We start from the raw sequence: 22,299 nt of genomic DNA, 5'->3' as shown, positions 1-22,299 counted from the left end.
TTCTCTGCATCTCTGTTTTAAATGGACACCCCTCTATCCTGAGGCTGTGCCCTCTTGTCCTAGACTCTCCCACCATGGGAAACATTCTATCCACATCTACTCTGTCTAGGCCTTTCAACATTCAAAAGGTTTCAATGAGATCTTCCCCCATCCTTCTAAATTCCAGTGAGTACAGACCCAAAGCCATCAAACATACCTCGTATGATAACCCCTTCATTCTCGGAATCATCCTTGTGAATAACCTCTGAACCCTCTCCAATGCCAGCACATCTTTTCATAGATGAGGAGCCCAAAGCTGTTCACAATCTCAATGTGAGGCCTCACCAGCACATTATAAAGCCTCAGAATCACATCCCTGCTCCTATATTCCAGACCTCTTGAAATTAATGCTAACGTTGTATTTGCCTTCCTCACCACTGATTCAACCTGCAAGTTAACCTTCAGAGTGTTCTGCACAAGGACTCCCAAATCTCTTTGCATCTCAGATTTTTGGATTTTCTTCCCATTTAGAAAATAGTCCGCACATTTATTTCGTCTACAAAGTGCATGAACATGCACCTTCCAGCATTGTCTTTCATTTGCCACTCTCTTGCCCATTCTCCTAATCTGTCTAAGTCCTTCTGCAGCCTTCCTGTTTCCTCAACATTAACCACCCCTCCACCAATCTTTGTATCACCTGCAAACTTGGCAACAAAGCCATCTATTCCATCATCTAAATCATTGATATACAGCATAAAAAGAAGTGGTCCCAACACCAACCCCTGCGGAACACCACCAGTCACTGGCAGCCAACCACAAAAGTATCCTTTTATACCCACTCGCTACCTCCTACCAATCACCAATGCTCTAACCATACCAATAACTTTCCTGTAATACTATGGGCTCTTAACTTGGTAAGCAGCCTCATGTGTGGCACCTTGTCAAAAACCTTTTGAGAATCGAAATTGACAACATCCACTGCATCCCCTTTATCTTCCTGCTTGTAATCTCCTCAAAGAATTCCAACAGGTTTATAGGGCAAGATTTTCCCTTAAGGAAACCACGCTGACTGTGTCCTATCTTGGACTGTGTCACCAAGTACTCCATAACCTCATCCTTAACAATTGACTCCACAGCTTCCCAGCTCTGAGAGGTTAGGATAATCAGTCTACAATTTCCTTCCTGCTGCCTCCCCTCCTTCTTAAAGGGTGGAATGACATCTGCAATTTTCCAGTCCTCTGGAACCATGCCAGAGTCCAATGATTCTTGAAAAATTATTACTAATGCCTCCACAATCTCTACCACTACCTCTTTCAGAACCCTTGGGTGCAGTTCATCTGGTCCAGGTAACTTCTGCACATTTAAGTTTTTCAACTTTTTGAACAACTTCTCCCTTGTAACAGCAACTGCACCCACTTCTCTTCCCTCACACCCTTCAACACCTGGCACACTGCTTGTGTCTTCCACATTGAAGACTGATGCAAAATATTCATTTAGTTCATCTGCCATCTCCTTGTCCCCATTATTATTTCTCCGGCCTCATTTTCTAGTGGTCCTGTATCCACTCTCATCTCTCTTTTATTTTTTATATACTTGAAAAGGCTTTATCTATCCACCTTGATATTGTTTGCTAGCTTGCTTTCATATTTATTCTTTTTCCTCCTAATGTTTATTTTAGTTGCTTTCTGTAGGTGTTTAAAAGCTTCCTAATCCTCTGCCTTCCTGCTAACATTTGCTTTGTTGTAAGCCACACTCTTTTGCTTACATTAGCTTTGACTTCCCTTGTCAGCCACGGTTGTTCTATTTTGCCATTTGAGTGTTTCTTTGTTTTTGGAATCCATCTATCCTGTGCCTTCCTCATTTTCCCCAGAAACTCACGCCATTGCTGCTCTGCTGTCATTCCTGCCAGCATCTCCTTCCAATTTACTTTGGCCAACTCTCTCATACCACTGTAATTTCCTTTACTCCACTGAAATACATGCTATGCCAGACTTCACTTTCTCCCTATCAAATTTCAAGTTGAACTCAATCATATTGTGATCACTGGCTCCTACGGGTTCCTTTACCTTACGTTTCCTAATCACTTCCAATTCATTACATAGCACCAAATCCAGATTAGCTGATCCTCTAGTTGTCCCAACAACAAACTGCTCTAAAAAGCCATCTCATAGGCATTCAACAAATTCACTCTCTTCAGATCCATTACTAATCTGATTTTTCCAATCTATCTGCATGTTAAAATCTCCCATAACTATCATAGCATTGGCCTTTTGACACGCCTTTTCTATTTCTCATTGTAATCTGTAGTTCACATCCCAGCTACTGCTTGGAGGCCTGTATATAACTGCCATCAAGGTCCTTTTACCCTTGCAGTTTCTTAACTCAACCCACAAGAATTCAACATCTTCTGATCCTATGTCACATCTTTCTAATAATTTGATGCCATTCTTTACCAGCAGAGACCCCCCCCCCCGCCTATCTTCCTATCCCTCCAGTACAACATGTAATCTTGGAAATTCAGATCCCAACAACACCAATCTTTCAGCCATAATTCAGTGATTCTGCATCCCTAATGCACTGATACTCATCCTGCTGGCTGCAATAATGCTCAATCATCTGCCTGCCCTTCCTGACAGTCTAACTGCTCACTATCTTTGCTTTTTTACCATCCATCCTACCCTGAGTCACTTCACTTCGGTTCCCATCCATCTGCCAAATTAGTTTAAACCCTCCCCAACAGCTCTAAGAAAGCTGCCCTCGAGAATATTGGCCACCTTCTGGTTCAGGTGCAACCCGTCACTTTTGAACAGGTCATACCTCCCCCAGAAGAGATCCCAATGATCCAAGAATCTGAAGCCCTGCTCACTGTACCAGCTTCTCAGCCACGCATTTATCTGCCAATTCATCTTGTTTCTACCTTCACTGGCACGTGGCACAGGTAGCAATCCAGAAATTACTACCCAGGAAGTCCAGCTTCTCAGCTTTCTACCTAGCTCTCTAAATTCTCTTTTCAGGACCTCTTTGCTTTTCCTTCCCATGTCATTGGTACCAATATGTACCAAGACATCTGGCTGCTCCCCCTCCCCATCCAAAATGCTGTGGATGCGATCCAAGACATTCCTGACCCTGGCACCTGAGAGGCAACATACCAAACGGGTGTCCCGTTCACGTCCACAGAACCTGCTGTCCCTAATAAACTGGCCACTGGGTGTATGTTAGGGGTCTTCCGCTACCCTAGCCCATCATTTCAACGGTTGACGTGTTGTGCATTCAGAGAAGCTCTTCTGTACATCACTGTTGTAACGTGTGGTTACTTGAGTTACTGTCAGCTTGAAGCAATCTGCTCATTCTCATCTCATTAACAAGGCATTTTCACCCACAGAACTGCCACTCACTGGATGTTTTTCCCTTTTTTGGGCCATTCTCTGTAAACTCTAGAGTCTGTCATGCGTGAAAATCCCAGAGGATCAGCAATTTCTGAGATACTGAAATCACCCTGTCTGGCACCAACAATCATTGCGCAGTCAAAGTTGGTAAGATCACATTTCTTCCCCATTCTGATATTTGGCCTGAACAACAACAGAACCTCTTGACCACGTCTGCATGCTTTCATGCATTGAGTTGCTGCCATTTGATTGGCTGACTAGATATTTGCATTGACAAGCAGTTGTAAAGGTCTGCCTAATAGAACACGTGCCGGAGATGTACCTACCTGAGATTGTCATTCCTGTCCATTTGAAAAGGGAAACACTCATAAAAACTCTCTGCAGTGGATTCCGTGCAATCGACAGCATCTTCAGCTCTGTCAATTCAAAAGCAAGACAATGAGAACACCCTGCCTCAGCATGGTAGCGATGCAGTTAGTGCAATGCTTTACAGTGCCAGTGATCTGGGTTCAGTTACTGCTGCTCTCTGTAAGGACCCTGTGTATTCTCCCCAAGACCATGCAGATTCCCTCTCACATTCCCAAAGACATAGGAGTTAGGGTTTGTGAACTGTGGGCGTGCTATGTTGGCGCCAGAGGCTCGGAGACATTTGCGGGCTGCCCCCCCAGCACGTTCCTGATGTAATCAACTTATTTCACTGTATGTTTTGACGTACATGTGACAAATAAAGCTAATCGTTAATACCTTCTCTCACTCTCTCATCTTTAGTGCTGACCACCACACAGATCAGAGGGCAACAGAACTTTGGCTCAAGAGATTGCACAAGGGAAATCACCATTCAGTCTGATAGCTCCAATCAGTCCCATTCACCTGTTCTGCCCTGCAAACCATTCCCTCCACCTGCTTAGTCACGGAGGTTCCTTTCACATCTACTTGCAGGCTGCCCCTGCCATCTTTGAACTTTTTTACTGTGCCATGGCCTGTTCTTCATCAAGTTATGGTATTGGTGCACTGTTGTAACTATATGTTATAATTATGTGTTTTTTGTTAGTTTTTCAGTCTTGGTCTGTCCTGTGTTTCTGTGATATCACACCGGAGGAATATTGTATCATTTCTTAATGCATGCATTACTAAATGACAATTAAAGTGGACTGCATGTCCTCATAATCTAATCTAATCTAATGTGTGTTAATGATAATTGCATATTTCACTGTATATTTTGATGTACATTTGACAAATAAATCTGAATATGAATCTTTAGGTTGTGTTGTACAGTCCTACCCCAGCCCAGGCCAGAACCCAGAGGAAATAAATGTCAGGAGAAGACATTCTGGGAATAACGGTATCTGGTAGTAACCACACCGTATACACTGTATGTTGTCGGCAGTGCTCACCACTGCCAGTGGTGGAGGGATGGGACGTTTAGTTGGCTGATCAAGTGGGTTGTTTTGTTTTGGCTCAGACAGTACAAGGTTCATGATAGTAGAGAGTATTCAGACACACTCCAGACTTGTGCCTTGTAGACAAGGACAAAGAAAAGGCTTGCCGTGTGGTGTAAACTACACTTAAAGGGACATTCACACGTGTACCATCTCCATTAAGGGTCTCAGCCCGATGGTTGACAGTTAATTCCTCTCCACAGACACTGCCTGACCTGCTGAGTTCCTCCAGCATTTTGTGTGTTATTCTGGAATTCCGGTATCTGCAAAACCTCTTGGGTTTACACCCTGACAATACAGGCTGCTCAGTGTTAGGGAAAGAAAGTGGTATCAAAGCTGTTACCTGGCTGTAGAGGAGACATCCTGCTGGAATGGGAAAGTTTCACTCAGGATAGTACTGGTTAGAAATTCATCCAGCTGCTCAATGGGGTCAGCTGACCTGTAAATGAAAATCGTGAGTTAGTAAACATTGGACAACTCCCACCCCCCACACCTCTGGTCTCCGACCACCTGTGGAGGAAGACCCCAGACACTGTAAGACCGAGAGATGTAGTATCTCAGATGATCTGTAGAGGGTCCAGAACATGGATGGAATCACAATGAAGGCACCCCAGAGCCTCTACTTTCAGAAATTGCACCAAAGAATTGTACAGACTTTTTATAGATGTACGGTAGAGAGCTTTCTGACAGGTTGCAATGCAGCCTGGTACTGAGACACCAATGCACAGGATCACAAGAGGCTGAGGGTTGGATATTCAATCTGTTCCATCATGGGCACAACCTTCCCACCACTGAGGAGATCTTCGGGAGAAGTGGTGTCTCAGGCAGATTCCATCATTCAGGATTCCCACCATCCAGGACATGCCCTCCTCTCATTGCCACGATACACAGGCCTGAAGACACACTCAACAATTCAGGAACAGCTTCTTGCCCATCATCAGATTTCTAAACAGTCCTTGAACACTGCCATGTAACACCCTTTTGTTTTACTCTATTTATTTTGTAATTTATACTATTTTTATATCTTTGCACCTTGCTACTGGTGAAAAGCAACGTGTAAGACAGTGAAAATAAACCTAAAAAATCCTAATTCTGATTCAAGTTTAATTGTCATTCAACCATACACGTGAACACAACCAAATCTCACAGCCAATCCTCTGGGACCAAGGTACAAAACACAATACCAACATCACACACAGCACATACTTGTTCATTATATGCCCTATCATATGATGTGGGCGATCATGGTCTTTCCATGACCATGATTGTTCTTGGCAAATTTTTCTATGAAATGGTTTCCCATTGCCTTCTTCTGGGCAGTTTCTTTACAAGGCAGGTGATCCTACTCTTCAGAGTTTTGAAAGACAGAGTATGCTGCCTGGTGTCAGTGGTCGCATAACCGGGACTTGTGATCTGCACTGGCTGCTCATACGACCATCCACCACCTGCTCCCCTGGGTCCACGTGACCCTGATCCAGGGATGGGTTGGGGGCGGGGTGCTAAGCAGATGTTACACCTTGCCCAAGGGTGCCCTGCAGGCTAGTGGAGGGAACGAGCGCCTTACATCTCCTTCTGGTAGAGACATATCTCCACTCCGTCACCCAAACATAATGCACACATAATTATAACAGCAGAAAAACTTAAGTTACAAAAAACGTATTAAAAATATAGTATAGCCAAAGTCCCTGAGTGTCACAGCCCGTACACTGATGGTGCATAACTGTTAACCTGGAGCCATTTCTGCAGGAATAAGCCAGCAGCAGCTCACCACATCGTGCAGTGCGGCCACAGATGAATGCAATCCCGCTTGTTCCCCACTGAGCCAACACTGGAGAGCAGCACCGACAGAAGAGGCCAGCACACAGCCAGTTCTGGCGTCTCCTTCCCGGTGGCTGCAACAAACAACCCTGAGGTATGAGGACTGATTCCCCCCACCACTGAGGCCACGCTGCTCTCCCTCTGTCAGTCTCGCCAATGAACCTGTCAATCAGACTCGCAGCATTCTGCAATATCAATGTCCATCAGGGTCCTGACATCACAATAAAAATGTCCACGCCAGTTATGTCCACTGTTTGTTGGACCGTGCACTGCCTCCACGCACCGTCTCTGATGCCATGTGGCTGAAGCAGGCTGCAATAGGATACCTAACAAGTCCAGCTCTGCCACTATCCAGCAACTCGCTAGTGGGATAGACCTGCGGCACCTGATGTTCTTGATAACTAGCAGTGTCTTGCGATCATGCAGACAACATAAAGGATGAACAATTACACTTTTGGTTGGGCCCAGAGCGGCTTCTGCGTCCGAGTGTGCCGCCATCTCACCGGAAGATTTAAACTTCTACATAGGTGCGTCATAGATATTATCCTGCCTGATTGCACCATGGCCTGAAATGGCAATTGCAACACACAGGAACACAAGAGACAAGTGGCTACAGCCCACTTCTTCAGTATCTGCAGTACTCTGTAAAATTTCAGTCACCCTCTCACTGCAATGGTGTGGTTAAACAGGAAAGAGAGCAGTAAAGATTTATGGAGAGGCTGGACAGGCTAGTCCTCATTCCTTTGGACACATGTAGACAATACTTCCTCTGGTGGAGAGTCCAGGACCAGCGGACACAGCCTCAGAATGGAGAGGGATCTACTTAGAACAGAGATGAGGAATTTCTTTAGCCAGAGGGTGGTGAATCTGTGGAATTCTTTACCACTGATAGCTGTGAAGACCAAGTCATTGGGTGTATTTAAAGCAGAGGTTCATAGGCTCTTGATTAATCAGGGTGTCAAAGGTTACAGGTAGAAGGCAGGAGAATGGGATTGATATATCAGCCATGATGGAATGGGAGAGCTGACTTGATGGACTGAATTGCCTAATTCTGCTCCTTTGCCTTCTGGTTTTATGGAGGTAGGAGAATGAGGACTGACTTTATAGAAACATTTACAATTATGAGCACCATCGATAAGGAGGGTGGTAGCAGCCTTTTCTCCAGAGTACAGAAGTCCAAAACTAGGGGCAGAGATTTAAAAGGAACCTGAGAGGTAAGTTTTTCACACAGCGGGTGTTATGTATGGAATGAGCTGCCAGAGGAAGTGGTTGAGGCTGGTACAACAGGATCACTTAAGAAGAACTTGGACAGGTACATGGGAGGGCAAGGCTTGGAGGGACATAGGCTACCACTAGCTGGGTGGGCACTGTGGTCAGCATGGATTAGTTTGGCTGAAGAGCCTGTATCAGTGCTGTGTTGCTCTTTGACTCTGTCAGCTGCTCTCCATCAACTATCAGGTTCTTGAATTGACTGCATAACCCGAGCTCTACTTCAGCAATGGAGCATCACAGGCCTCCTCTTGTACTACAGTGGACATGTCTCTGATTGAAATTTTCAACTATTGTTTTGCTGTTTTTTTATTCACAATGTTGTATAATTTACTGTATGTGTCATTATGCTCTGTGTTTCTGCCCAAACTTCAAAATTCAAAGCACACTTATTATCAAGGTACATACAACCGTGAGATAAGTTTTCTTGTGGATGATAACGGTAAACAATAGAATCAATGAAAGACCACACCCAACAGCACAAACAACCAATATGCAAAAGACAACAAACTGACAAATACAGAACATAAAAATTATAATAAATAAGCAATAAATATCGAGAACACAAGAATTAAAGGTGGTGGTTTCTACCTGCTGAACCGTGTCTACGCCCACCTGGACAAGCCAGCGAGCACTGTGAGGGTCATGTTTTTTGACTTCTCCAGTGCGTTCAACACCATCCGCCCTGCTCTGCTGGGGGAGAAGGTGACAGCGATGCAGATGGATGCTTTTCTGGTGTCATGGATTCTTGATTACCTGACTGGCAGACCACAGTACGTGTGCTTGCAACACTGTGTGCCCGACAGAGTGATCAGCAGCACTGGAGCTCCACAGGGGACTGTCTTGTCTCCCTATCTCTTCACCATTTACACCTCGGACTTCAACTACTGCACAGAGTCTTGTCATCTTCAGAAGTTTTCGGATGACTCTGCCATAGTTGGATGCATCAGTAAGGGAGATGAGGCTGAGTACAGGGCTACAGCAGGAAACTTTGTCACATGGTGTGAGCAGAATTATCTGCAGCTTAATGTGAAAAAGACTAAGGAGCTGGTGGTAGACCTGAGGAGAGCTAAGGCACCGGTGACCCCTGTTTCCATCCAGGGGGTCAGTGTGGACATGGTGGAGGATTACAAATACCTGGGGATACGAATTGACAATAAACTGGACTGGTCAAAGAACACTGAGACTGTCTACAAGAAGGGTCAGAACCGTCTCTATTTCCTGAGGAGACTGAGGTCCTTTAACATCGGCCAGACGATGCTGAGGATGTTCTACGAGTCTGTGGTGGCCAGTGCGATCATGTTTGCTGTTGTGTGCTGGGGCAGCAGGCTGAGGGTAGCAGACACCGACAGAATCAACAAACTCATTCGTAAGGCCAGTGATGTTGTGGGGATGGAACTGGACTCTCTGACGGTGGTGTCTGAAAAGAGGATGCTGTCTAAGTTGCACAACGTCTCCCATCCACTACATAATGTACTGGTTGGGCACAGGAGTACATTCAGCCAGAGACTCATTCCACCGAGATGCAACACAGAGCGTCATAGGAAGTCATTCCTGCCTGTGGCCATCAAACTTTACAACTCCTCCCTTGGAGGGTCAGACACCCTGAGCCTATAGGCTGGTCCTGGACTTATTTCCTGGCATAATTTACATATCACTATTTAACTATTTATGGTTTTATTACTATTTAATTATTTATGGTGCAACTGTAACGAAAACCAATTTCCCCTGGGATCAATAAAGTATGACTATGACTATTCAGCCAACGACAGCGGTGTCATCAGCAAACTTAAATACGGCATTAGAGCTGTGCTTAGTCTCAGTCATATGTATACAGTAGGCAGAGCAGGGGGCTAAGCACACAGCCTTGTGATGCACCCATGCTGATGGAAATTGTGGAAGAGATGTTGCTGCCTATCTGAACTGACTGGGGTCTGCAAGTGAGGAAACTGAGGATCTGATTGCACAAGGAGGTATTGGATCAGATTGACTAGTTTTCAGGAAACAATGGTATTGAATGCCAAGCTGTAGTCAATAAAGAGCATCCTGATGTATGAATCTCTGCTGTCCAGATGTTCCAGGGTTGAGTGAAGAGCCAACAACATAGCACCAGCTGTGGATCGGTTGTGCTGGTAGGCAAATTGGAGAGAATCCAAGTCACTTCTCAGGCAGGAGTTGATGTTTCATCACCAACCACTCGAAGTACTTCATCACAGTGGATGTAGGTGCTACTGGGCAATAGTTACTGAGACAGATTACCACATTCTTCTTAGGCACTGGTATGAGGGAAGCCTGCTTGAAGCCTCAGACCGCTGAAGCAATAGGTTAAAAACACCAGTGAGCACTCCAGCCAGCAGATCAGCACAAGTGTTTAGTACTTGGCAGGTACCCCATCTGGGGCAGATGCTTTTTGTGGGTTTACCCTCCTGAAGGCTGCTCACACATCAGCCTCAAAGACTGAAATCACAGGGTCACTGGGGGTGTGGGAGTTCATGAAGGTGCCTCCAAGTTTTGATGGTCAATGGAAGCACAGAAGACACTGAGCTCACTGTCTTGTTATCACCTAAAACATGCATCTTGGTTTCACTTTGTAAGAGGTGATAGCATTTCAAGACCTGCCACAACTGACGAGCACGCCTCAGTGATTCAAGTCTGGTCCAGAATTGTCACTTGCCATGTGAGATAGCTTTCCGGAGATCCAGGCATGATCTCTGGTATTTAACTTGGTCACCAAACCTGAATGCCTCTGATCCGGCCCTCAGCAGATTGTGTCCTCATGGTTCATCCAGGGCTTCTAGTTGGAGAAGAATGAATGATTTTGTGGGACCACACTCATCTACAACTATTTTTATAAATTTCATAACAGCCTCGGTGTATTCATTCAGATCCACAGACGAGTCTTTGAACACTCCAACTCGAAGCAATCCCACAGCCACTCTTCTGCCTCCCAAGACTACTACTTTTTTTGTCCCCACCTGTGCAGCCTTGATCTTTAACCTCTGCCTGTATGGAGATAGGACAGCCAAGTGATCAGATTTCCCGAAATGTGGTCCAGGAATGGAACAATAGGTACTTGCCATCATGGTACAGCAGTAGTGGAGTGTGTTGGGGTTAATATAATGTCCAGGCAAGGATAGTTTACAGACCACGCGAGAGAGGTCTTTGAAGAGCATAGCTCCACTTTGCACAAGAGCCAACTGACACACACAACAAGGATGCAAAGGATTCTCGGGTGACACTTACTACTGGGCAGTTACTTTATTGAAGGTCAATAATACTTCAGAATTAGTATGTAGATTCTACTGGCTATTAATACTTGCTTTATCTTAGTAACAGAACCAGAAGGTGGTGAATCTGTGTAATTCATTGTCACAGACGGCTGTGAAGTCCAAGTCACCGGGTATATTTAAAGTGGAGGTTGAAAGTATCCTGATAAGTAAGGGCATCAATGGTTACAGGGAGAAGGCAGGATAGTGGGGTTGAGAGGGATAATAAATCAGCCATGATGGAATGGCAGAGCAGATTCAATGGGCTGAATGGCCTAACCCTGCTCTTATGACACTGTGACTGGTGATCAACGCTCCCTCTAATTTACTTATTTTTTATAAACAGCTGCACGGACCAACCATTACTCTGAGCAGGATGTATGTTTTCGTCTACACGGCCTGAAAACTGCGTGGCACTTCATATAAAAGAAAACCCCAGCTGCGTGGCAACAAAGGCTACGTGTGCAGGAGCATTTCACTTACTGGGTGGCCCCGCACTTGTGCAGCTTAGAGGAAAGTGTTGGCGACTGATTATGCAAATAAGGAACTTGAACATCCATGACTTAACCGACTAGTCAATGTCTGTATCCAACTAGTCAGTTTCTATATAAAAATATTATGCGTTCAAAGTTTCAAACAGTTTGACAAGAAGGACTATGGTGCTCTCCTTGCGCACAAGTAAAGAATGATTAAGGCCGAGTACAAGTTTTCAGGGTAGGGTTAACTGATGCCAGCCCCCAAACCCCACCAACACAACCCAGTAATAAATGCCATGGTCTCAAGCTCAGTGAGACATCCCAGGTCACCAGATCTGGGACATCCTGCGGTCAAGGAGTGGGGAAGGGTGAGGATTGCGTTCTGGGATCTCTGACCTGATTACTGCCTCAGCCTTGTGCATGACTGCTCCCCAACCTCACCCCACCTCCTGCTGAATTGACTTTATTACTTACATCCTTCATATACATGAGGAGTAAAAATCTTTATGTTACATCGCCGTCAAAATGTGCAATTTACAGTAAATAAATACGTAGTATGTACAACAGGACAGTCAATATAACACAGAAATACTGTTATGTCAGCATGAATTAATCAGTCTGATGGCCTGGTGGAAGAAGCTGTCCTGGAGCCTGTTGGTCCTGGCTTTTATGCTGCTGTACTGTTTTCCAGATGGTAGCAGGGGAACAGTTTGTGGTTGGGATGACTTGGGTCCCCAATGATCCTTTGGACCCTTTTTACACACCTGTCTTTGTATTTGTCCTGTATTGTGGGAAGTTCACAACTATAGATGTGCTGGGCTGTCTGCACCACTCTCTGCAGAGTCCTGCGATTGATGGAAGTACAGTTCCCATACCAGGCAGTGATGCAGCCAGTCAGGATGCTCTCAATCGTGTCCCTGTAGAAAGTTCTTGGAATTTGGGGAGGGTGGGGCCACACCAAACCTCTTCAACTGTCTGAGGTGAAAGAGGCACTGTTGTGCCTTTTTCACCACACAGCTGGTATGTACAGACTATGTGAGATCCTCGGTGATGTTTATGCTGAGGAACTTAAAGCTGTTCACCCTCTCAGCCCCAGATCCATTCCTGTCGATAGGGTCTAGCCTGTCTCCATTCCTCCTGTAGTCCACAATCAGCTCCTTTGATTTTGCGACATTAAGGGAGAGGTTGTTTTCTTGACACCACTGTGTCAGGATGATGACTTCTTCCCTGTAGACTGCCTCATTATCATTTGACATTAGGCCAATTAGTGTAGTGTTGTCAGCAAATTTAATTAGCAGATTGGAGCGGTGGGTGTCAACACAGTCATGGCTATACAGAGTAAAGGAGGGGGCTTAGTACAGAGCCTTGAGGGGCACCTATGTTGAGGGTCAGAGGGGCAGAAGTGAGGGAGCCCACTCTTACCACCTGCTGGATCAGTTCTAAAAATTGACCCTTCGTCACCCACGTAAGGCTCCCTCAGCACAGTCCCTTTCATTGCATGACCTTCCCTCAGATATGAGGAGGGACTTGGATTTTGCCGTGGATTGGGGAGGGCAATGTCCTGGTGACAATCCCACCCCCACATCCCTGACCCACAGGTTGGGAGCCCCTCCTGTAAATAGGGATCCTCCGTTGGCGGGATCATCATAGCTGTCCAAGATGAATACGCGAGCCAGGGCAGCACGACACGGAGAACAAGATGTTGCCCACGCAGCAGGCTCCGCCTCTCCACACAATGATGAATCCAAAGTTATGGCACAGACCGATACAATTTGGCAGCAACTTGCAGGAGTTGCCAGTCAGCATTAAATTTAACGTAGGGCTGCCTTCGTGACTCCAGCTCTGGATTTTCCCTCAGGGTTTACTCCCGAAGCCCTCCCCTAAGTGAGTATAGCCATAAGGCAGCGTAGGTTCGAGATCAGTTTTCCTTCTCCTAGACGAGCTGTCAACCACGGCTGATGAGCCCCATGGTTGGCTTGTTTTAAGATGCCAGTAACCCACCTTTGCCACGTCTACCGTCAGTAGAAACAGTCCACCAGGCCACACGCAGGCAGAAGCTGGAAATGGTTGTCAGAGGCTACTTGAGACACAAGCCGTTTATTAGGTAGTGGGAGTTTGTGCCCATTACCCTCTCCACTGCTATGACAACCTTAAGGAACCCCCTCCTGTAAGAGGGTAGGTGGCAGGGTGGAGATGAATCTGTACCAAAGGGGGTAAAAGGAGCTCCTTCTGTCTGCTAACCTGTAGCACCTGTTTAGGTACCCCCTGCCTCTGCCCTCCCACCCCCAAGATCAGGGCCACGTGAAGCCATGGGAGCAGGTGGTGGATGGTCGTATGAGCAGCTGGTGGACATCACAGATCCTGGTTATGCGATCACTGATGCCAGGCAGACGATCACTGAAGAGTATCGATGATGGCTGGGGTCACGCGTCTTGTAAAAGTGCTGCCCAGGAGAAAGCAATAGCAAACCATTTCTGTAGAAAAGTCTACCAAGACCAATCATGGCCATGGAAAAGACCATGATCGCCTAACACCATACAACACGGCACATAATGAATAAACCTGTAAGAGGGGATCAGGAAGGCAGGAGCCCCTTCTGAGGTGACCACCACCCACTGACTCAGCCATGCCTGACAAGAGTCTCCCCATGCCCACTCATCCTCTCAAACTACCAGCACCCCCTACCCCTGCTTCCCACGCCATTGGCTGCTGTCCCATTGTTGTCTCAGAGCCCAGTTAGTGACACTGAACAGGAGAGAGTTTGAGGTTGTTGGGGGTCCCCCCGGGGACACTCACAGCCCACCATCCCGCCCTGCAGGAGGTCCCAGAAGCGAGGCATGGACCCTCTTCCGCCGCACGATGCTGGGCCGAGTTCCCTCACCCCCGCTGGGTCGCCGTGCTAACCTCTCCCGCCAGCCGGGCCGATGCCGCTGATCGGCCTCCTGCTGCCGTCCGCCGCCTGGCTCTGCCGGCAGCTGCTGCTGGCCACCGTCCGGCTGTGCTGGGCCCCTCTGCTGGGCGGCCTGTGTCTGCTGGCCTGGGCCGCCTCGGCGCTGGCCGAGAGCGTTGCCGGCCTGTGGGCGATGCAGCTGTTGTGGCGGCTCCACGCCTGGCTCTCCTACCACATCCTGGACACCCAGCTGTGGCTTCTCTACCGGGCCTCGGAGGGGGGCAACTGGGCGGCGTACCTGGCCTACGATCGCCTCCGCTGGCTGTCGAACGGCTCGGCCGGGCTCCTGGCCTTCTGCTCCTACCTGGCGCGGCGCTACGGCCTCTGGCTCGACTACCTGTGGAGCGACTACCTGCGGTGGCAGGCGTACGCCGCCAGGGAATGGTCTCTCCTCCTCGCCCGTGTCCTGCTGGAAGCGGCCGCGGCCGTCCCGCTCGGCCGAGCCTCGGGCTGGCTACGCGCCTCGCAACGCTTGCAGGAGGCCGGCCTCGGCCTGTGGTGCGCGGCCGAGGAGTGGGCGCTGTGGCTGGGCGACGCCCTGGCCGCCCGGCTCGGCTGGCAGGCGTACGCGTGGCACGACGCGGCGCTGCGCCTCGGCTACACCGTGTCGGAGGCGGCCGCCAACGGCTGGAGAGCGCTGGACGACTGGGGGACGTGGTCCGCCTGGGCGGCGGGCGACTGGGCCCTGTGGGGCGGCTACCTGATGCTGAAAGTGCCGCTGGAACTCGCCTATCTGCTGCTGGACGTCACCCTCGGCCGCTCAGCCCTTCTTTTCAGGGTTGCCCTGTTCCTCGTCCACGTCTTGCTGGACAGCACTCTCTACCAATCGCAGACGCTCATCGCCTGCACCACGTGGCTCTCGCTCGTTCTATTGGACTGGAGTCTGTGGATGTTCCGCCTCCTGCTGCAGCTGCTCCAATAACGTTACTCGAATTTGATACACTATTTTCGCAATAAAAAAGGTTAAAAGCCCGGTTGTCTCCCTTCTCCGACGTCGTCCCGACTAGCTTTCCCACCTTTCCGAGGTCGTGCGTGAAAGATGAGAGGGAAATCATAAACACAAGAGGTTCTGCAGATGCTGGAAACCCAGAGGAAGACACACACAATGCTGGAGGAACTCAGCAGGTCAGGCAGCATCTGTGGAGGAGAATTGAGATAAAGGGATCATCCTGAAACGTCCACTCTGTATTCCTCTCCTTGGCTGCTGCCTGGCCTGGTGAGTTTTTGCGTGCGTTCCTAGGATTTCAAAGTACATTTATGATCAAACTATGTATGCAGTATACAATCCCAAGATTCATCTTCTCCACAGAAACCACGAAACAGAGAAAACCACAGAACCCGCTTAAAGGAAAACATCAACCCTGTGCGCAAAAAAAGAAACAAATCACGCAAACAGCAACAAGAAAGCTCGAGCGAAAACACAGACTTGAAGGAGTCCACGTTCAACTCAGCTCAATGTTCATTAGTCCAATCCACAAACCAAAACCTCGACAGCACTGAGGGAAAAAGAGAGACCATTCAAACACAGGGGCCTTCCCCCAGGCGCAGCGAGTTGAACACTGTCCCGTTGGTACATGGCGCTGAACACTATCCCGTCTTCTGCTCTCGCCTCAATATTTCAATTTTCCTCAGCACTTTACTTGGTGAGAAATGGAGTCAATCGTGGGCTTGCATGGTCTCTAAGCTTCTCGGCCTCAAAGCTCCTCTCCTCCTGGAACCTTCTTGGAGGCAGCAAAGCCCCAGGTCGCTCAATCAGCCCAAAAACACACCATCAAACTGTAGATCGCAGGCTCTAACGGGGCCAGAACCACATTTAAAACAACATAAAGTGAAGGGAGCAGTTTCATGGACCATCTAAAGAATGTTGCCTGTAGTGGAGTTATCCGCTGGAACCATCTTCTTCTTAAAGATTTCCAGTATCTGCAGAATCTCTTGTCATTAGGACGATACCGTCGATGTTTCTGGCCCAGACCCTTCATCAGGGTGGGAAAGGTACGGAGAAGAAGACAGAATGAGGTGGGGGAGGAGGAGGAGGACAAGCTGGCAGGTGAGGGAGGGGCAGTTTAAGGGGGGGAATGTGTAGAGCAGTGTTAACTTTTTCTTTCTACAGATGCTCGCTGACTTACTGAGTGTTTGAAAAAACCAAAGCTCAAAGTACGTTTATTATCATGGTATATATACTATATACAACTTTGAGATTTGTCTACTTACAGGCAGCCGCAATACAGAGAAACCCAACAGAACACACTAAAAAAATACCGTCAAACACCCAGTGTGCAGAAAGGAATTGTGCAAACAATAAAAAGTAAGCAAATAACATTAAGTTCACGGAAGTGAGATCAGAGCCACGGAGCCAGTCACAGCCGACCCAGGAGCCCGTTAGATGCAGGCCACAGCCTCAGCTCAGCACAGAGATGGGTAAACCTGGTGGAGGAGTGGGCTGAACACCGGCCCCAACACCCTGACACTTTCAGTCTGGCCCGGTACATAAATTGGTCAAACGTCAGCTGGTTCCTCACCCTCAGGCCCCGGACCTGCCGCATCCATTTGGCCCGTACACGCCACACCGCAACCGTCCTGCACCTTCGAGATTTCAGTTCACACCGCAAAAACGCCAGGTTGTATAGGCGGTTGAAAAACTCTGATGCAAAAAGGAAGTTACAGGCTTTTGTTTGCAGTGATTTGTTTTCCAGAAAAAAAAGGTGATTTATAAAGTACTTAGTAGTTTTGTTTGCTGCCAGTAAGTCATTGCTGTGTTTCACCAGCACTGACTGAAAGGGGAATTGTTTCAGATTTGCAGCATCTGCAGATTATTTTCATTCACAATTCTACAAATGGGGAATAGGTTGCAAGGGGTGGTAGTGGAGACAGGTGCAGATACGATCGCTCAATCTCTGTCCTCAGAGCCTGTACTTCCCTTCCTCTCTGACGTAACCCTGGCCTCTGCATTCAGAATCACGTTCATTATCACTTACATATACTCAGTGGGAACTTTATTAGGTGCACCTGCTCATTATTGCAAATATCAAACCAGCCATTCATGTAGCAGCAAGTCAATGCAGACATGGTCAAGAGGTTCAGCTGTTGGTCGGACCAAACATCAGAATGGGGGAAGAAATGTGATCTAAGTGACTTTCACTGCGGAATGATTATTGGTGCCGAATGGGGTGGTTCGAGTATCTCAGACACTGCTGATCGAGGGATTTTCATGCACAACATTCTCTAGAATCCACAGAGAATAGTGCAAAAAACAAAATCAAAATCCTGTGTGTGGCAATTCCGTGGGGAAAATGCCTTGTTAATGAGAGAGGTCAGAGGAGAATGGCCAGACCAGAAAGCAACAGTAACCCAAATAACCACACGTTTCAACAGAAGAGATACCCGAACATTTTGAACCTTGGAGTGGATGGGTTACAGCAGCATAAAACCACAAACACACACTCAATGGCCACGATACTGAGTGTTGATTTGCGGCAGCAGTACCATGCAAAACTTTACAATTACTCTAAGTTTCAAAAATAAATATATAGCGCAAAAGACAAATAATGAGGTGGTGTTCCTGAGCTCACAGACCGGCCGGAAATTTGGTTTTAGAGGGAAAGAAACTATTCTTAAAATGTTAAATACATGTCTTCATCATGCCAGTAGCTTCCTCGGTTTTCACTACTGTCAGTCATGCAAGTCCCGGGTGGAGACTCAGGAATACTGTCACATACAGATGTAGAAGGATTCTTCATCGCTGTGTGATTTTGTTTTACCAGTCAGTGTTGTTAGGCCTGAACCCCAAACGTGAGGGACCAGAGGACCATTCTTAGTCTGGCCTCTACTGTTTGACCTGTTTGGTATGGGTGATCCTATCAAGAGCCAAAGCAGAAAGCCCTGACTCCAGCCAGCAGAGCTCTCCAGGTTATTGAGGCTCACAAGTCTCCAAACCCACAACAAGGTTGTGGTCGTCTTGGCTACTGACACAATGACGATAGAGGACCTTCATTGCAGCTTTAAACGCCAGCAGTGTAAAGGGTAGTTAGTGTGTGTGTGGGGGGGGGGGGATGTACCTTCAGTCTCCTGTACCTCCTCCCCAATGGTAGGAATGCATTTTTCCTTTTGTAGTCTCTCAGTATTTTTATTTTGGGATTGAACTGTCTGGATGGCATGTAAAACATGTTTTTCACTGTACTTTTGTACATCTGACAGTCATACACCAATTTAATAGATGCCCAAATATTCAGGGGATTAAGGGATATGAATCATGTGCAGAGAGGGAAGTGCATAGCAGGAACAAATGAGGTGCTTATGGTGTATAAGAAATACAAGAGAACACTTAAGGAAGAACTCAGGAGGGCTAAAAGAAGGCATTAAGTTGCCCTATCAGATAAGATGAAGTAGAATCTTACAGGATTCTATAGATATGTTAAGAGTTAAAGGATTGCAAGGGACAAAATTGGGGTCCTCTGTAAAATCAGAATGATCATCTATGCATTGAGCACAAAGAGGTGGGTGGGACTGCAGCTAGAGATCATGGGTTAAGAATGAAAGATGAAATGTTTAAGGGGAACATGAGGGGAAATTTCTTCACTCAGAGGGTCCTGAGTGTGTGGAATGAGTTACCAGCACAAATGATTTATGCAAACTTGATTTCAAGTTTGATACCTATGTGGGTGGAAGGGCTACAGTCCTGGTGCAGGTTGATGGGACTAGGAATTGTAATTGGTTCAGTATGGACTAGATGGGCTGAAAGGCCTGTTTCTGTATTGTACCTTTCTATGACTCAAGGAGTTTGGATTATCGGCATCCTGTTCGGCACAGAGATTGTGGGCCAAAGGGCCTTATCTGTGCTGTTCTATTCTCTTGCTTTCCTGTGTTGGGTTTCTCGAGGAGAGAACGACCACTCCCCCTCCACACACAATTTCCAACGGAGAATGAAAAGCTGATGGATTCCCACAGGGATTGGCAAGGTGGGTGCTTAGAGGAAATTCTCCCTGGCTCTAGAAAAAAGAGGCTTGGTTTCTGAATTAGGGCTGGGCCGTTTCAGTGGGAGATATGGGGGGGGGGATTATATTGGTGGAACTTTGGACCTCTGCAGAGAGCTGTGGAGCTCGGCCACTGCCTATGTTCCCTGGTGGAGATGATAGTAACTCAGTGACTGTGGAACTGAGATCAAGATCTCACTGACTGATAAATAAGACTGCCACTCTAGCATGGATGGTCCCAAAACCGGCTGCTAAAGGAGGAGCATTGGGATGGGGCCAGCAACCCCATCCCGTAAAAGCCCAGAGCTACAGTAATGCCAGCTGAAGCTCCAAAGACCTCACCCCCAGGAGAGGAAGGATCTTCTCCTGGAAGATGTATGAAGTGTGTGAAAGCAGGAGCCACAGGGCCGATCAACCTTGGCAGGACAAAGGACTGTAAGAAGTTGCTCTTTGTGGCCTATGATCCAGCAGAGGCATAGGCTTAAGACCAAGAACAAAGACTACCACCGGTTCCTTTCTGAACCCCAACCACTCGGTACGACTGAGGGAGCGTCGGCCGCCCCTCACTTTATTGGGGAGGGGAACGTGGTGGGGAAATTGAGGAATCCTAGTGAGTTGGCACCGACTCCACCGAGCCGGAGGCAGATCCAGTTCCCGGTGCCAGAGGGGAGAGGGAAGCCCGCGGGACGTGGGGATCCCTTAAGAAACGGGTCTGCTGGGGGATGACGGTGGGCGGTCATGATGACAGAGGTACCAGACCGAGTGGTCTCACGTTAAAAATGTACAGACGGGACGAGGCCATTTAGACCCTTGAACCTGCTCTCCCTTACACCACGCTTCCCGTAGTGCGGAGATCCCCTGTCCTGAGATTCCTCGCCAGGTCTCCAGCGGTTCGGAGATCCCTTCCCCGGCTCTCCGGCGGTGCGGAGATCCTTTGGTATCGCCCGTCCCACAATGTGACCTTCCCCTGGTATTTTGGAGTCAATCCTCTGGTCTGGGGCCTCTGTCCCCACGACCGTCCACGGTCAACCCCAGACGACCCGTATCTTGTGGGACCCCCACATCCCGTAGGCTTCCCTCTCCCCTCCGGCGTGGGGATACCGGATCTGCCTCCGGCGCTGTTCCGCGGGTGGATCAGGTGTCAGCTCGACTCCCCTACCATGTTCCCCTCTCCCCTCCGACTCTCATGGTCACTTCTTCTCTCCCGTCAGCTCGCCGGGACTTTGCCGGTAAACTCAGTAAATGAAAGGTGGGAGGAGGAGTCATTCCTCCCTCGGCCACCCCCTCCAGAACTGATCTCCCGTATCACACTCCCGGGACCTCCACAGAGAGCCTCGCAGGTAACGCGGCAGGGAAACTGCACAGCAACGTCCCGAAAAACAATGGGGAAAACTCCCGGGTAACATTTCAATAACTGTCTCGGGACACTGGAGGACAGCGACCGGCTCTCCTTCCCACTTCGGATCCGCTGGGACGGTACCTCTCGGCCGGGACCCTCTCCCCTCTCCCCCTCCACCCCCCCACCTCCCCTCCGCCGCGTTCCTGGGGCCGGATCCCCGACACTGTCCCCCACAGCAGGTGTAGCCGCCCCAGTCCATCAAGGGCCGGAGCCGCGCATCGTAAGGCATGGCAGGGGAACTGGGCGTGGGCGGGCAGGGGAACTGAGGGAGATGGAGGGTCGATAAAAGCAGTAGGGGGCGGGAGAGCAAGAAGCGGAGCTTGGGAGGGAGTTGGGTGCACTCAGGGCGGTGGGGGAGGGAGCTCGATCGGTGAGGCAACTCCAGCGGGTGGGAAGAGCTGCGGGATAAGGAGGTGGCTGGGGGTGCAAAAGGCAATGGAACACTCGGTGCACAAGGGGTGAGGTTAATGTGGGGGGGGGGGTGGTGAGCCGGGGACGGGGGATCCATCCCACTTTAGACCCTCCCCCTCCCCCACACCTCCACGCCCCGTCGAGCCCCCGCTCACCCATTGAGCTCCGGGCTGCCCGCCGCCCGCTGCAGGGCAAGGCTCAGGGTCGCCTGGCGGAGCAGCTCCTGCACGTCAACTGGACCGCGCTGTGGCGGGACGTCCTCCATCGCTCTGTTGGGTCCCGGCCAGCTGTGGGCCCGGGCAGATGTCCCGCAGTGAGCCGGGGGAGGGAGGGCTGCCAGCTGCTGCCCCGGTCTTCCCACAAATTACAGCTGAAGAAACCACCCCGGATTTCCATCAAAGTGCAAAACAGGGAAAGGGAAGTTGAAAACACAAGCCACGCACAAGAAGATTGCACAAGGTACAGTGGCCGCTTGCAGGAAGCATCCAGAACACGACCCAGTGGTGACCCTGAGTGGCATCCTGTCGGAGGCAGAGATTCGGCTGAGAGCGAAGAGAACAGCCACGGTCGCCCTCTGTGGGACGTCGCCACTCGTTAGAGAAATCTCCGCGCAGCGGCGGAAATTGCCCCAAACTCTCAACCCGTCAGGCAGCAATTGATACCATGGGTCTGTGAGAAAAATTCAGGTTAGCTTTCAATTGGAGGGATGTGTAAACTTAGTGATACCCCCTGCAGCTAATAAAGTAGCCGCTGATTGTATGTTCCTGGTCTTCTGCCGCTGCTGGTTGGCGTGCTGTGCATTCGGAGATGCTCTTCTGCACACCACTGTTGTAACGTGAGGTTATTTGAGTTACTGTCACCTTCCTGTCAGCTTGAACCAGTCTGGCCTTTCACCTCTGACCTCTCTCATTAACAAGGCGTCTTTTTGCCCACAGA

At 48.7% G+C, this 22,299-nt stretch overlaps 1 protein-coding gene across 6 annotated transcripts in view; it reads right to left on the bottom strand.

Moving 5' to 3' along the window:
- The window catches only part of LOC134337116 (transient receptor potential cation channel subfamily V member 3-like), a 63,337-nt gene extending 41,491 nt beyond the window's left edge, over window positions 1-21,846 (bottom strand). For 3 of the 6 annotated variants that reach the window (XR_010015933.1, XM_063031967.1, XM_063031968.1), the window contains exons 1-3: window positions 21,519-21,846; window positions 5,148-5,243; window positions 3,692-3,781 (exon numbers count right to left, since the gene is read on the bottom strand). Coding sequence is in view for 5 of the 6 variants with exons in the window: in XM_063031967.1 (XP_062888037.1) it covers window positions 3,692-3,781; window positions 5,148-5,243; window positions 21,519-21,628 (296 nt within the window). In the remaining variant the exon portion in view is untranslated. Of the gene's footprint in view, window positions 1-3,691; window positions 3,782-5,147; window positions 5,244-14,537; window positions 14,688-14,821; window positions 14,928-15,283; window positions 15,492-21,518 lie in introns of those variants that run through there. The other 3 variants (XM_063031971.1, XM_063031970.1, XM_063031972.1) reach the window with 3 other exon arrangements.
- Window positions 21,847-22,299: the final 453 nt, after the last annotated feature.

The sequence above is a fragment of the Mobula hypostoma genome, chromosome 23 (genome assembly GCF_963921235.1).
Source record: "Mobula hypostoma chromosome 23, sMobHyp1.1, whole genome shotgun sequence".
Taxonomy (NCBI): Eukaryota; Metazoa; Chordata; class Chondrichthyes; order Myliobatiformes; family Myliobatidae; genus Mobula; species Mobula hypostoma.
This window is presented reverse-complemented; position numbering and strand designations above follow the sequence as displayed.